This window comes from Hippoglossus stenolepis, chromosome 15 (assembly GCF_022539355.2).
Source record: "Hippoglossus stenolepis isolate QCI-W04-F060 chromosome 15, HSTE1.2, whole genome shotgun sequence".
Classification (NCBI taxonomy): domain Eukaryota; kingdom Metazoa; phylum Chordata; class Actinopteri; order Pleuronectiformes; family Pleuronectidae; genus Hippoglossus; species Hippoglossus stenolepis.
Genome location: NC_061497.1, coordinates 13,302,439 through 13,318,463, shown reverse-complemented (window position 1 = coordinate 13,318,463; position 16,025 = coordinate 13,302,439). Strand labels below are relative to the sequence as shown.

Genomic DNA, 16,025 nt, shown 5'->3' with positions numbered 1-16,025 from the left:
ACTGAGTGATCTCTATCCTGTGAAGAAGGCCACAAGATGGCACTATGAGAATTTTCTGACTACTTGAGAAATACAACTTTTTAAGGTAACAGTAAACCTCTAAGCTCAGTTATCATGCTCTTGGCAGATGACAAGCCTTTTATGATGCAGGGTAAGAGTCACCTATGACAGCAAATCAAATGTCTGATAGGTTTTTCTTGTCCATTAGTTTGTTTTTTTGCAGGATTAAGCAGAAACTACGGAATGGATTTCCACCAAAGTTGGTGAAGGGATGTTTCCTGGGCCTGGAAAGAACCCATTCAATTTTGGTGCAGATGCAGATTAATTAAGGGACACATTCAGGATTTTTATAACTTTATTTTACAATCTTTTATGGCAAATAAATTATAAGTTATCATAGTTAATCAGACTTCCTTTTTATGCCTCTCAACCTTTTTGTGCCTCTCGACCAAATTTCTTCACATTTGGTACAAACATGCACTTGAACTAAAATACAAACTGATTAGATTTTGGTTGTTGGAGCTCAAAGGTCAAGGTCACAGTGGGCTTACAAACATGTTTTTGGTTTTGAACATGCTCTTGAACATGATATCTCACATCTGCTTGTAAGGAATTGCTTCAAACTTTGACTAGTTGTCACTTGGACAAATATTAAGTGATTAGACTGAAACTTTACTGATTGGCAGAGGCATGCGGCAGCAGGGCGGTAATTCTAGTTCTTGTATATTTTTACAATAAGAACTAGACTGTTGTTTGGCCGTGATCGAGATATTTGCTCTACTCAGTGAAATTCTACTTCATGTGATGAGAGGTTACTTATGTATATAGTTGTACTACTTCCTGTGTGTGAAACTTAGGTGTGAAAGTGTAAAGTGACACAAACATCAGAGTAGAAGTGGAGGGGGGGGGAAGCTGAGGAGTCCGGGGCTGGTGGTGCTGGGGCGGTGATAAGAAGAAGTGGTCACGTGACGGGTCAGCTGACTCTGTCGCGTTTACAAGAGCGAGCGCAGATGCTGTGATCATCACAACAGGGTGCGTGCAGCTGGTGGAACACTGAACACGAGAGGAGCCCGTCGACCTGCTCTCCTTCACCGGGACTGTCCTCGCCTTCCTGCCCGACTCGTGTCCACTGCTTCCCCGGCCCTTAAAGCCCGAGGACACGCCGACGACCTCGACCCTCCTCGGCCGGGGACTTATTTTTCGTGAGGTGCAGAGAGAAAGTAAGAAGCTAAGCTAGCTGCCTACCACTCTTAGCTTAGCTCCTCTGTTTGTGGGTACGTGTTAAGTTACCGTGCTGTTTTTAATGTGACTTCCTGGTTCCTTGTTCACAGAGGCTGCGGACCACCCGGAGGACACCTGCCGCCAGGGCAATGAGGCTCCCCGCTGTGCCGCCCACCTGCGGGCTCCTCACCGGCTTCCTGGTGCTGCTGCTGCCGCTGTTGGCCTCCGGTTTCCCCGCTCACACCCCGGAGAAGCCGGGCCTGGTTTTCCTTGAGCAGAACAGGGTCAGATTCAACTGGAGAAATGTCTCCTGTTCGATGTGTAAAGCTGCCTTCACCATCCTTGATGTCGCCCTGCTGGTAATGTTATCAGATCCACATCAGGTCTCCTACTAATAATGATGTTAAAGTGCTTTACTCAGCCACAGGTTGTCTTGAAATGCATTTAATTAAACTGAGAAAAGCTAATAATAATTATGATAAACTTTATTTATGCAGAGTAAACAAGGGTTATGACATTTCAGGACTAAGGCAGATAAGATAAGGCAATTCAATAAGATGGAATAAAAGGCTCCTTTTAGAAGTGATGTTAAAAGATGTCACTGATTCTGCAAGTCTCAGATCCTTAGGCAGGGATTTCCAGAGCTGATGGGCCCTGACTGCAAAAACATGCATTTCTAAACCGGGCAGATTAATCTTGACTATTACCATCGAAAGTGTAAATACTACATTTAAATGCAGAACCAATTGCAAGAGGGTGGTTTGTGATGTCCGCTCGACTGCTGTTCCAGGAAGTTTGTGGTTTTGACATCAGTCAGTGAAGCATTGTTTACCACATCACTTCTTAGACTCAAATTTGGCTTTTTGTCACTTCTTGTAGGCTGATTCAAATGAGGAGCGGGTGGCCCGTGCGTTCGGTGAGGCTTGTATCCGTCTCCATCTGGCCGATGAGCAGGTGTGTCGACAAATAACCGAGCTGTTCAGGGACGACTTCATCCGAGCTCTGCAGCAGTCCGTGCTGTGGCCCTCTGAGGCTTGTGCCATGCTGATCGGCCCCTCCTGTGGCAAGTTTGACATCTACGCACCCTGGAACATCACCTTGCCAAAGGTCCCCAAGCCTCCTGTGACACCCCCCTCTCCTCCTAAACCTGGTTCTCCACAGAGCAGGGTCCTATTTCTAACTGATATCCACTGGGACAAGGTGAGCGTGTGCTGCTGAGAGATTCCCCAAAGTACAATTGTTTGAGTCTGGAAAATTTGGTTATACCCCTCTTTTTAACATGGCAGGTTTTTGTTGCATCTTAGAGTTAAAGTCAATCAGAAAGTGCAGGGGTATTAAAAGCAGCTTAATATAGATTTGCCCAAGAAATCTGGAATAATTGAACAGAAAATGGCGGCATGATTTTTGACTTGACATTGTTTTGGCTCAAGTGCGTCTTTAAAAATCATCTCTGTTGACAGGAGTACCAAGCCGGCAGCTCTGCAGACTGCAAGGACCCTCTGTGCTGCCGGAATGACTCTGGCTCTCCCAGCTGGAGGCGGCGAGAGGCCGGTTACTGGGGAACCTACAGTAAGTGTGACCTGCCTCTGCGCACGGTGGAGAACCTCCTGGAAAATGCAGCCGGAGCCGGATCCTGGGACTGGGTTTACTGGACCGGAGATATACCAGCGCACAATGTTTGGGCCCAGACCAGGAAACAGCAGCTGTCAGAGCTTACTAAGATCTCCAGGCTCATCCACAAGTAATTTCTTCTTCAAGATCAGCTTTGAGTGTTTTGATAAACATGACTGCCTCTCAGTGAAGTTTCACAGTGTGTAGTTCAGCTACTACTGGATTTACATTTGCCAGCAGCCACTTAGCTGTCAGAGTAATTTTTAATAGAATATCTGAAACATGATGATGAAATGTCAAACCGTTCAGCCATGTTGCTGGTGATCACAGCTGCTTGGTAATGTACTTGCTCAGACCTCAGATGGCCTTGTGCTCTTGATTCTCAGCCTGTTTATCTTTCAGGATGTTTGTCATGTGTCAACTGGAACTGATCCAAACACGTAATGACTCTGACCTCTTCTCTCCCGTCTTCTGTGCAGACACCTGGGACCTCATGTGACAGTTTATCCTGCTGTAGGGAATCATGAGAGTACGCCAGTGAACAGCTTCCCACCGCCCTTTGTTCATGGCAACAGATCCTCCTCCTGGCTCTACGATACGATGGCAGAGGAATGGTCCGCATGGTTACCAAAGGAAGCTTTGAAGACTCTAAGGTTCTTCATATTCATGTGTTTTATTTTATTTGAATGTGAAGTTGAGTTTTGGCGTTGGTTTGCACGTCTGGTAGACAAGACGTAGACGCTGTTTCTTTTAAACCTCTGAGACAGTCAGTAAGCAGAGGCATTATATTTTTGGCTTGTCCTTCTGTCTCATTCTTGTGAACATCATATCTCAAGAATGCTTTGAGGGCATTTCAAGTGGTTCTAATCCTCAGTTGGATTTGAGGCTGAAGTGATTACATTTTGGTGGTCAACATCGCTGCATAATTTTCAGGGAATCTTTTCTAATTTGGTACAAACCTTCGCTGGATGAAGATGAACTGATTAGATTTCAGTGGTCAAAGGTTAAGGTCACAATGACCTCATTGGGAATACAGGAGGGACTGAAACTGCACTGTTTATGAAAGCATACAACCATTGAGTGGTAATTCTGTTTTTTACTTAAAATGCAAACATAAATGAAGATCTTTTCTGTATTTTCTTTTTCTGTGAATTAAATGTTCTGTTTTTTATTGGCAAACAAACACATACGGATATGTCTGTAAAAGGCAAATTTATAATATCTGCTGTTATGTCTAGTTTCTAGATAAATATGTGGTTCAGTTTTTTATATAATTTATCAGGAACTTTCTATGTCACTTAATCTTTACCTCACTTTCCACTGTTTGTACAGAGAAGTGATCACATTTCATTATTCCCTTTACAAAGGTCGGGGTGGGCTCACCTGGAGTTCTCACTTTCTGATCAACTCTAGTCTGTATGTAATTCTTTTTTTTTTTTTTAGATACGGAGGATTCTACACGGTGAAGGTGCAGCCTGGTCTCAGGGTGGTCTCTCTCAACATGAACTTCTGTGCTCGAGAAAACTTCTGGCTGATGGTGAACTCGACTGACCCGGCTAACCAGCTGCAGTGGCTGGCCCATATACTCCAGACCAGTGAGGACCAGGGAGAGAAGGTGAGTGGAGCAACAATAACAAAAGATGACATGAACAAAGCAGATTATGGGAAAGTTTATTACAGTACAGAAAATAAGAACTTCTGGTAGTTTGTTTAATATTGTAGAACTGAAAGAAGACTGGGTGTGTTTAATGTCCCACTTTGGCCGACTACTTCATGTTAGATCTGGGTAATGACTCTTGTTTCATTTCACTTACCCTCCAGTAACTGGAACTGAGCATGAGATTGGAATAAAACCTGTTTTTATTAGTACAATAACTCTTGTATGTGGTGTCATTTTCTACTTTACATAGGTACATATAATAGGTCACATCCCACCTGGCCTGTGTCTCGGCAGCTGGAGCTGGAACTACTATCACATTATCAACAGGTAGCTACCCTGATCATTTATCCCAAAATGCAGATTATAGAACTGTTAGGAATGGAAGTTGTAGAGCAGCAAAGACAACGGCAGCAGTACGTCATCCTATGTCCAGTTAACATCATTGTCACTGAGGGAAGACCATTTTGTTCCGTACTGTCAGCAGTTTCTTTTTCTGAAACGCATGATTTCACAGCGTCAATTAGTGATACTTCTATCTGCAGTCTTTTATCCATACTCTTGGACTCTTGGAAACATGGTTGACTTATCTTCAGCAAAGCTTGCATCATCTCTTGTTTTTTTGCATGAGTCAGTCATCTATCTCATGGTGTTTGTGTTTTCTGCTTTAGTAATCAAAATGTTCAGAGTCCTTGACTAGTCTGGTAGCTGAAAGGTTGCGTTGCATGGTCCATCTTCTCGAATCTGGACTTTTGTCTTTTGCTACACACGTTCTCTGTGTACTGTCTAATTCTTCACTGATAATGTCTGAACCTGTGCTTTGTCTTCCCAGATATGAAAGTACAATTGCTGGGCAGTTTTTTGGTCATACGCACTTAGACGAGTTCCAAATGTTTTATGACGAGGACACCATGAGCCGCCCGCTGGGAGTGGCTTTCATCGCTCCCAGTGTCACTACCTATGTTAATCTGAACCCAGGTGAGTTCACAAACTAGTGGAGTGATTCAACATTTCATAATGAACAAGCAACAAAGATTTAATTCTTTTACTCTTTCCAGGATACCGTGTCTACTATGTTGATGGTGACTACCCCGGCAGCTCTCGGCTCGTGCTCGACCATGAAACCTACATCCTCAACCTCACAAAGGTGAACCACAGTCCAGGGGCTCCACTCAGCCCAGAACAAAACCCGAAATGGACACTGCTTTACCGCGCCACCGAGGCATACGGTCTTTCCACCCTGTTCCCGTCTGATTACGACAAGCTGATGCAGGCCTTCATCAATGATGACCGAGTCTTCCAAAGGTTCTGGTACTTCAGACATAAAGGACACGTGTCGTCGCCCTGCAAGGAGACATGCAAAACCTCACTGCTCTGCTTTCTGCGGAGTGGGCGCTACGACGAGCTGGAGCAGTGCGACCTCCTCAATGGTTTTAAAGGCAACATGGTGAGGGCTGCCAGAAAAACCCTCTGCTGATCTGAGGAACTTTGGACTGACTGGTTGAATAGAGAAAAAGAGCAGTTGGACCAAATAAGAAATTGAGCCAAAAAGTTAATTTGTTCTTGTTGCTGGTGGGTAAGGATAGGAACAGTTTGTCGATTTCATCAACTGTGAAGAGGTTGGGGATTTGTCAGTTTTGCCTTGTGCTGTTGCTCATGTTTTTGCAAATGCAATGTCAGTTGTGTGAAGACTGTTAGAAAGTTTCCATAATGTTATTGTTTACTTGAAAAGCACAGAACAGCCGGGGTTAACGGGTTTGTTTGACATCGTCATGATTTTCAGTTCCTTCTATACTGGGTGCCTTTTTTCAGGGAAAATAATTTGAATCCATCCTGGACAACAATCTTGAAATGCTGCGGTACGACAACATTCATTCATGTAAATGTCCTCGAGGATCGTCATCATTATGCAACGTTTTTGCTCATGTTTTGACATTTCTTCAACTGCTACCTTGTTGATTGGGACATAGTGGAAAGTTTGCTTTAAATTTATCACTATCTGACTTTTGACCTGTCCCACAATACTTTATTGGATCTGGTGGGTTAATGGACCTCAGTGATTATTTACCAGGGTTAGTTTTGTTGAGTCATAACGCTGCGTAAATGCGCCTTTTGTGAAGATTCAGTTAAAGTACAAAACCTTAATGCACAGCACCATTTGCCTTAGCAAAGACGTCTTCTAGTCTAGATAAGCGTCAGTTTTCCCCTCACTAAGTGTTACTTGTGTCTGCACTTTAATTCTTTTGTTTGAGGTTTATGTTCCAGGTGTACTGGAGAACAAGTTTGATAGACCTTCAACGGGGAAGGTTTTCAGGTCTTGATCTATGCGTCCTGTGGTGTAACATGAGCATGACAATGGCTGTTAAAAAGCAATAATTCAAAGATTGTATAAAATACGAATAAAGGATAATATCTTATACTCTTGCCCACTTGTTTGCTTTATTTGCAGGGTTTCTCAAGTGTCTTAAAACATAAAAAAAAAATCTCATGTAATCTGAATTTTAAATGCATTTAAGTAGGTGTAAATTATGTTAAAATTCCATTGCTAATTCTGTTCCACTTTAAAATTAGTTTGCGTTTGTAATGTCTCTGTGTGCATGCTGTCATGAAAATACAAACAAGATCAACATGGAACTAATAACCTGAGTCTTAAAATACCTCAGAGTGTCAGTGCCCTCTGCTTTGAGAAAGACAATGGATACCTACTGTCTCTGCCTGTAGTTTGGGACAATATATTATAATATGTATACTTCATATCTGTCTGGTCTTGAATTTCATTTATTATAATAAACTATATAGCAGTTTTCAAGCTTTAAGTGCTTGTCAAAGAAATGACTACCAATTAAAATCAGAAACCCTCTTTGTGAAGTAAAGTTTGGAACGTAACAGCAAAGATGTTTAAATCACTCACAATGTACAAGTATGTTATAAATAAAATCAAAACAAAGTGATTAAATTATGGATAAAATATTTTTTTAATATTTCATGCAGTGAATGTTCAGAATTTCTACAAAATTCTAGTATTTTAATGTTAACATTAAATCTTAAATTTGACTTGTTGAAACCTGCAGAAACCCTGCGATTACAAATTCAGAGGTAGTTTATTTTGTAATTCAAAGGACATTTTCCAAAAGTAATTTAATTTTTTTGTAATGAGAATTAAGCTTTAATTTAATTTCAAGTGCAATAAAAATGTTTTATTGAATACCCAAAAGAGTCACCACACATACACATCAACTCGTTTACTGGAATACAATACATAAAATGTCATGGTGCTTCCTCATATATCCCTTATTAAACATTACAGTTGAATTGTCTTTTTTAATTTCAGTTTTTTTATTTATTAGTGTTTCCTGTTCACCTGTAACAAGCCATTGTACCTTCTTCATTTTTCTAAAGCATTTTTTATTATTATGGTTCAGAGAAGAACATGGAGACACCAAAATCCTCCTTGTACAGGTCCCAGGTCTTGGGTTTGTGTGGGTTGTCCAGTTCATCCCTGGGTAGAAACAATCTGTGGTGGGAATTCAAAGTTCAGTTAGAAACAGAAAATAAGGTCAAGAGCAAAGGAAATACATTTTTATCAGAGCAACAGAAATGTACTTGTTCTCTATGAAGGACGTGTTGAACCAGAAGTAGAACGGGACATCTTCGTATCCTTTTGGAAGACCCTAAAGGTGAGAGACATTAGAAACAACACAGAGACTAAAATTAAAAATAAATCAATTAAAAAGAGTAGAGTAAAAGAGAGAGACTAAAAGAGGTAAAAGAAATAAAAAGGATCAAATCAAAAAATAATTACAAAAAAGTTAGAGTAAAATAATACAAATTTAATAGATATGTGTAAAATAATCAAATAAGAAATAAAATTATATAACCTTACATTTTTTAAATTAGCTTAGTTAAACACTCATAGAAGAAGAATAAACACATTTTCATTAGAAGTGAATGAATAAAAACAAAAGACAAACAGAATCATAGGACAAAATAAAGAGAGGAACTCACAGCACTTGATTCAAACATGACCTTCACGTCTCCTTCGACCTCAGGCCCGTTCTGGAGACTGATGACTGCTGCATTATTGCCCACGTCAGGAAACACCTTCAAAAACACCGGAAATTCATTAATCATCGAATCAACAAATGAATCATTGTGACCTAATGAGGTTTGAGTGAGACTCACTTTGCAGTTCTCCTGTTTGGCACACACACACTGAAACACCAGCTCTTTCTTCACAATTATCTTCACCTTAAGATCGCTGCCGTCCCCTTTACCCACACCTGGGAAAGAGCACGACCAACAGATGTTAACATTATCACGAAGCCGAATTTAAAGGATGTTTGAGTGCCCTGCAGGTTTGCAGGGTTTTACCTGCTATAGAGTGTATGCGGATGCTCTTGATGTGGAGGGGTTTGGGTGGAGGCAGCTGCCTGTTGAACCTCGTTTTCATGATCTCGTAGTACCCCACGTACCGGCTCTGTGGACCACACAGGTACAGAATTAAAAAAAACTTGTATTAATTCAGTTTCTAAGGCTTTATGAGCACATTTCACATATTACTGACAGGTGATAAGGAGCAATGTGGAGTTTTGGCACCGATCTGGACAAAGGGGCAGATCCAGGAATCTTTGAATCACTTTCTTTGACATTGCGATAGAGGGCGTTTTTTTGGACATTTTCACTGATCTCCCAGGGAATAGTTCATGGATTAGCGAGGCATATTTAGGATACTGATCAGTATCAGTGTGTGAAAGTTGGTGCAGCTTGATTGAATTCAAAGGGACTGTTGCAGAGGTATGCGCTCTACTGAATGACAGTCTAATCAAAAAAGAAAAAAGGTGTGCAAAGATACAGGTAAAAGGCAATAAGAGTGTAACTTATTAAATACCCTGTTCAAGTTGTGTCAATTGCAACCACAAAGAGGCGCTAGTCAGCAGCCAGAAGTGTCGTCTCAAAATATCTTTCTTCTTTCTTCCTAAGTTTTTGTGAGTATGTCTCCTGAGTGGCTGATTCTCACCTGAGATGGAGTCTCCACTCCCTGAAACTTGGAGCTGCGACTCTTGTCCGTCCTCCTCTCACCAAAATATTCCAGACTGTCCTGGTGGACAAACAGAAATTAATCTAAGTGTAAGTCTGCAGCTGCTCATTCGTTAACCCTTGTTTGAACAAGTTTCAGAGTAAAAAAGACGTACTTGTGCATTCTCAAACTGGTCACTATCGATAAGCCAGGTGCACACCAGTGTACCTGTGCGTCCTGTCAAAGAGAGCAGAGTCATGATCAGATCAGGGTACAGGCTACACTTTTTCAACAGCAAAACGCTAAAATTCAACTCAAATTATTCAGGAAATCACAATGAAACAAGTGCAGATCTTTGGCCTCACCTTTCCCTCCTTTACAGTGAATTGCAATGATGTTTTTGGGATCGTCCGTCATCCACTCCCTCACATTGGCTGTGTATTTCAGCATGTCCCTGAGACAGACAGTAAAACACACGATGATGAGAGATTAACTGAGAAAATATTATCACTTATTTGTGACACATCCAGTTTGTGCTTGTGTTCATAATGATTTAACACATGCCTGCAGCCACTGTGCAAATGTGGTGAGGATGTTCTTTCATGTTATCACCACACTGCACTATTTTAACAAGCTCTTATCTACAGCGCTTCAATATAATCACAAACAGAAGGAAGCGGTGCAACAGAAAAACACATCACAAAAGAAAAGGTTAACTCACTCCAGGGAGGGGACGTTGTGGTCGTCGATGAACACACGTTCAACTTTGTAGTGGAAGAACTGGGGGTCGTAACCTTTCTCACCTGGAAACAAAAATGATACTGTTTGTTGAGTTCTATCCAAAGGCAATAGAGTGCGATGTGATGAGAGGTGGTGCAAACTTACTGCACAGGTTGTAAACTTTATAATGGTCTTCATGTTTAGCGTCCAGGAACCTGGCCACCTCCTGCACAGAGAGAGGAGGAATAGGTTAAAGGTTCAGTGTTTAGGATTTATTGACATCTAGTGGTGAAGTTGCATGTTGCAGCTGAACAGCTCTCACTTCACCCTCCCCTTCCAAACATAAGAGAGAACCTGTGGTAGCCTTCAGTTGTCATAAAAACTCAAAAAGGTGTTTAGTTTGTCCAGTCTGGGCTACTGTAAAATACATGGTGACCTCCGTAGAGAGGACCCGCTCCTGATGTCAATATAAAGTATTTTAATGTAAATTATCATTCTAGAGTAAAGAAAACAACTATTTGTACAATTTAGATCAGTGGTCACCAGCCTTTTCGAGCCCAAGATCACTTTTTAATTCCAAACTTAAGCCGAGATCTACCATTACATTACATTTCATTTAGGTGACACTTTTATCCAAAGCGACTTACAATAAGTGCATCAACCATGAGGAACAAACCCAGAACAACAAGAATCAAGAAAGCACAATTTCTTCAAAAAAGCAAAACTACAAAGTGCTATAAGTAAGTGCCATTTAAGTGCTAATAAATTGTTAGTTTAAACTTGTATTCAAGGTATAGTCGGAAGAGGTGTGTTTTTAGTTTGCGGCGGAAGATGTGTAGACTTTCTGTCCTGATGTTAATGTGGAGCTCATTCCACCATTTAGGAGCCAGGACAGCAAACAGTCGGGATTTTGTTGATATCTTCCAAAAAACCCACTTAGGAGGGTCATACTTATTATTTTTTGCAATTTCTCTTCAAGGCTGAATGTACAAGAAATAAATATACACAAATAATGGCAGTTGTGCAAATTTTTCTATTCAATGCACAGTATTCAAATTAATATCAATTCCTATTTACAATGCAAAATATGTAGCTTCTCAGTTCCACAACATGTTCTGCAGAGGAGCTGCTACTGCAGCACAATGGTTTTAAATATAGGCTTTGATTTGAATATGGCCACAAATATGATTATTGCCTTGTATGAAAGAAGTCCCTTGTACTCAAATAAATACCAGTACTACACAGTATCAAGCCGTGCATCTTCCGCTCCTGCAAATATTTCACAATAAAAAAAACTTTTTAAACAACGGAATGGATTCCATTAACAGAAACGCTGGAGTGCTTTTATTTTGAAAAGGCATACAGAAAGTGTTGCAACCCTTTGTTTGACATAAATTCATCAGATAAACATTAAAACTCGCGTAAGATCATTTTCTCTGTTTATTCTGCTGTGAACCACAATGTTTATCTGTCTATGACACAAATGTATTTACAACACTTTCCGAACCCGTTTCAAAGTAAAAGCACTCCAGCGTTTCACCTTCTGAATCCACTCATTTGTTCCAACGGGGCTTTGATTGTTATCGACAGACCGAAAGATGCGCATCTTCATACCGTAGAGTACTGACATTTACTTTAGTACATGAACCAACTTGTTCTTGAAGGAAATGCAGGAGATAAACCTGCAACTCCGCCGCCAGTAGCGGACACACAGCGCGTGTGAAAAACAGACAACCGACACACAGCTGATCTGCGGCGCGACGACAGCCAGTGAGTCCAGAGAGTTGGGGGATCGACAGTGAAGACTGCGAGATCGATTGGTAGATCGCGATCGACGGGCTGGCGACCACTGATTTAGATGAAACACACAAGTGACAAATTCTCTAGGTTTATTTTATATTCAATTTCTGCCAATAGATCCCTTTCATCTAAATCTTACAGACTGAACCTTTAAAGCAGCTGGGAAGAGTGTATGAGTCATTCTAGATATTAATGAATTAATCTTGATATTAGTGTGTGTAATTCTATCTTAAAAGTGAGGAGGCAATTTTAACATGTGCACCGATCAGTCCAGTCAGACTTACACCAATCGGATTCCTGTAGAAGGACTGTTTCCCAGAGGAGGGGAAAGACATGGCGATGACGCGATCTAGAGACACGGGTAAAGACGGAAATTAATTTCTAACCTTAAGCAATTTCTTTTAGATGCATTATCCAACATGCATGTCTGTCTTTCATACACCATCTTACTCCCACCTGTCACGTAGGTAAGGTCAAGGTCAAATCCATCCTTCTGATAACGCCGCTTGTTCTCAGAAATCTGACGAAATGAACACAAGTAAAAGATCAGGATTAGCAGACATTTCCTCTCTTTTTTTCCCAACCATGATTCTCTCAAACTGATTTTAATGCATCATTTATTCAGAGTTTGTTTCCTGTGAGTCCGTGGTGTGACCTCACCATCCTCCTGGTGACCTTCTCGAGCTCCTTCTTCTGAGCTGCCAGTCGGAAAAGTCTCACCAGGATTATTATTCTCAGGAAACAGAGAAACGTCACCGCCCTGATGAAAAACTAATGACTCCTTTTATTCATGAAACAATCGATAACATATTAATGGTGTTAAGTGTAATGAACTCAACATCAGTATAAAGTTATTTCTAAAAAATGTAAAAGAATAGTAGTATGGTCAGATTAGATAGAATATTAGAAATCAATATAATGTTTTTTAGATACTAGTATATTCTCAACATGGCTTATGAATGAAAAATGTTACACATATTTTTATTTTCACTGTACTGATTATTATTCAGTCTCAGGATAAACATAATACAATACAATTACAATATAATGTTTTGGTTTGCGTAATATAAAAAGTTACAATATTGTAGAACTGAAAGAAGACTGGGTGTGTTTAATGTCCCACTTTGGCCGACTACTTCATGTTAGATCTGGGTAATGACTCTTGTTTCATTTCACTTACCCTCCAGTAACTGGAACTGAGCATGAGATTGGAATAAAACCTGTTTTTATTAGTACAATAACTCTCCTGTATGTGGTGTCATTTTCTACTTTACATAGGTACACATAATAGGTCACATCCCACCTGGCCTGTGTCTCGGCAGCTGGAGCTGGAACTACTATCACATTATCAACAGGTAGCTACCCTGATCATTTATCCCAAAATGCAGATTATAGAACTGTTGGGAATGGAAGTTGTAGAGCAGCAAAGACAACGGCAGCAGTACGTCATCCTATGTCCAGTTAACATCATTGTCACTGAGGGAAGGCCATTCTGTTCCGTACTGTCAGCAGTTGTTTCTTTTTCTGAAACGCACGATTTCACAGCGTCAATTAGTGATACTTCTATCTGCAGTCTTTTATCCATACTCTTGGACTCTTGGAAACATGGTTGACTTATTTTCAGCAAAGCTTGCGTCATCTCTTGTTTTTTTGCATGAGTCAGTCATCTATCTCATGGTGTTTGTGTTTTCTGCTTTAGTAATCAAAATGTTCAGAGTCTTTGACTAGTCTAGTAGCTGAAAGGTTGCGTTGCATGTCTCATAACACCATCGTCCATTTTCTCGAATCTGGACTTTTGTCTTTTGCTACACACGTTCTCTGTGTACTGTCTAATTCTTCACTGATAATGTCTGAACCTGTGCTTTGTCTTCCCAGATATGAAAGTACAATTGCTGGGCAGTTTTTTGGTCATACGCACTTAGACGAGTTCCAAATGTTTTATGACGAGGACACCATGAGCCGCCCGCTGGGAGTGGCTTTCATCGCTCCCAGTGTCACTACCTATGTTAATCTGAACCCAGGTGAGTTCACAAACTAGTGGAGTGATTCAACATTTCATAATGAACAAGCAACAAAGATTTAATTCTTTTACTCTTTCCAGGATACCGTGTCTACTATGTTGATGGTGACTACCCCGGCAGCTCTCGGCTCGTGCTCGACCATGAAACCTACATCCTCAACCTCACAAAGGTGAACCACAGTCCAGGGCTCCACTCAGCCCAGAACAAAACCCGAAATGGACACTGCTTTACCGCGCCACCGAGGCATACGGTCTTGACACCCTGTTCCCGCCTGATTACGACAAGCTGATGCAGGCCTTCATCAATGATGACCAAGTCTTCCAAAGGTTCTGGTACTTCAGACATAAAGGACACGTGTCGTCGCCCCGAGACATGCAAAACCTCACTGCTCTGCTTTCTGCGGAGTGGGCGCTACGACGAGCTGGAGCAGTGCGACCTCCTCAATGGTTTTAAAGGCAACATGGTGAGGGCTGCCAGAAAACCTCTGCTGATCTGAGGAACTTTGGACTGACTGGTTGAATAGAGAAAAGAGCAGTTGGACCAAATAAGAAATTGAGCCAAAAGTTAATTTGTTCTTGTTGGTGGGTAAGGATAGGAACAGTTTGTCGATTTCATCAACTGTGAAGAGGTTGGGGATTTGTCAGTTTTGCCTTGTGCTGTTGCTCATGTTTTTGCAAATGCAATGTCAGTTGTGTGAAGACTGTTAGAAAGTTTCCATAATGTTATTGTTTACTTGAAAAGCACAGAACAGCCGGGGTTAACGGGTTTGTTTGACATCATGATTTTCAGTTCCTTCTATACTGGGTGCCTTTTTTCAGGGAAAATAATTTGAATCCATCCTGGACAACAATCTTGAAATGCTGCGGTACGACAACATTCATTCATGTAAATGTCCTCGAGGATCGTCATCATTATGCAACGTTTTTGCTCAGGTTTTGACATTTCTTCAACTGCTGCCTTGTTGATTGGGACATAGTGGAAAGTTTGCTTTAAATTTATCACTATCTGACTTTTGACCTGTCCCACAATACTTTATTGGATCTGGTGGGTTAATGGACCTCAGTGATTATTTACCAGGGTTAGTTTTGTTGAGTCACAACGCTGCGTAAATGCGCCTTTTGTGAAGATTCAGTTAAAGTACAAAACCTTAATGCACAGCACCATTTGCCTTAGCAAAGACGTCTTCTAGTCTAGATAAGCGTCAGTTTTCCCCTCACTAAGTGTTACTTGTGTCTGCACTTTAATTCTTTTGTTTGAGGTTTAAGTTCCAGGTGTACTGGAGAACAAGTTTGATAGACTTTCAACGGGGAAGGTTTTCAGGTCTTGATCTATGCGTCCTGTGGTGTAGCATGACAATGGCTGTAAAAAGCAATAATTCAAAGATTGTATAAAATACGAATAAAGGATAATATCTTATACTCTTGCCCACTTGTTTGCTTTGTTGGAAAAATGTTGATTCAGGGTTTCTCAAGTGTCTTAAAACATAAAAAAAAATCTCATGTAATCAGAATTTGAAATGCATTTAAGTAGGTGTAAATTATGTTAAAATTCCATTGCTAATTCTGTTCCACTTTAAAAGTCTTAAAATACCTCAGTCAGAGTTTCAGTGCCCTCTGCTTTGAGAAAGACAATGGATACCTACTGTCTCTGCCTGTAGTTGTAGTTTGTGACAATATATTATAATATATATACATGTATACTTCATATCTGTCTGGTCTTGAATTTCATTTATTATAATAAAAACTATATAGCAGTTTTCAAGCTTTAAGTGCTTGTCAAAGAAATGACTACCAATTAAAATCAGAAACCCTCTTTGTGAAGCAAAGTTTGGAACGTAACAGCAAAGATGTTTAAATCACTCACAGTGTACAAGTATGTTATAAATAAAATCAAAACAAAGTGATTAAATTATGGATAAAATATTTTTAATATTTCATGCAGTGAATGTTGAATGATTCTACAAAATTCTAGTATTTTA

At 40.5% G+C, this 16,025-nt stretch overlaps 2 protein-coding genes across 2 annotated transcripts; one reads left to right on the top strand and one right to left on the bottom strand.

Moving 5' to 3' along the window:
- The first annotated feature begins 989 nt into the window (after positions 1-989).
- Positions 990-6,906, top strand: smpd1 (sphingomyelin phosphodiesterase 1). Its single transcript, XM_035178577.2, has 9 exons — positions 990-1,220; positions 1,332-1,580; positions 2,101-2,421; positions 2,682-2,962; positions 3,312-3,485; positions 4,276-4,447; positions 4,743-4,819; positions 5,322-5,467; positions 5,548-6,906. The coding sequence occupies exons 2-9, from the start codon at positions 1,371-1,373 to the stop codon at positions 5,964-5,966; spliced, it is 1,800 nt and encodes a 599-aa protein (XP_035034468.1). The 5' UTR covers positions 990-1,220; positions 1,332-1,370; the 3' UTR covers positions 5,967-6,906.
- Positions 6,907-7,664: 758 nt separating this feature from the next.
- Positions 7,665-13,476, bottom strand: LOC118122474 (phosphatidylinositol 3,4,5-trisphosphate 3-phosphatase TPTE2-like). Its single transcript, XM_047343579.1, has 14 exons — positions 13,472-13,476; positions 12,687-12,786; positions 12,483-12,546; positions 12,311-12,375; positions 10,392-10,452; positions 10,228-10,309; positions 9,872-9,960; positions 9,682-9,743; positions 9,507-9,587; positions 8,861-8,966; positions 8,672-8,769; positions 8,495-8,590; positions 8,094-8,160; positions 7,665-8,007 (listed from the first exon to the last, which is right to left on the bottom strand). The coding sequence occupies exons 1-14, from the start codon at positions 13,474-13,476 to the stop codon at positions 7,901-7,903; spliced, it is 1,083 nt and encodes a 360-aa protein (XP_047199535.1). The 3' UTR covers positions 7,665-7,900.
- Between the last annotated feature and the right edge of the window lie 2,549 nt (positions 13,477-16,025).

What these genes read in the sequence shown, in the direction of transcription:
- smpd1 (XM_035178577.2), top strand. Translation starts at nt 1,371, where the DNA reads ATGAGGCTCCCCGCTGTGCCGCCCACCTGCGGGCTCCTCACCGGCTTC. An exon ending in GAAGCTTTGAAGACTCTAAG is followed by an intron (nt 3,486 to 4,275) that starts GTTCTTCATATT and finishes TTTTTTTTTTAG; the next exon opens with ATACGGAGGATTCTACACGG. An exon ending in GTGAGGACCAGGGAGAGAAG is followed by an intron (nt 4,448 to 4,742) that starts GTGAGTGGAGCA and finishes TACTTTACATAG; the next exon opens with GTACATATAATAGGTCACAT.
- LOC118122474 (XM_047343579.1), bottom strand. An exon ending in AGAAGGTCACCAGGAGGATG is followed by an intron (nt 12,547 to 12,686) that starts GTGAGGTCACAC and finishes TCATTTCGTCAG; the next exon opens with ATTTCTGAGAACAAGCGGCG. An exon ending in TCACTGTAAAGGAGGGAAAG is followed by an intron (nt 9,744 to 9,871) that starts GTGAGGCCAAAG and finishes TCTCTTTGACAG; the next exon opens with GACGCACAGGTACACTGGTG.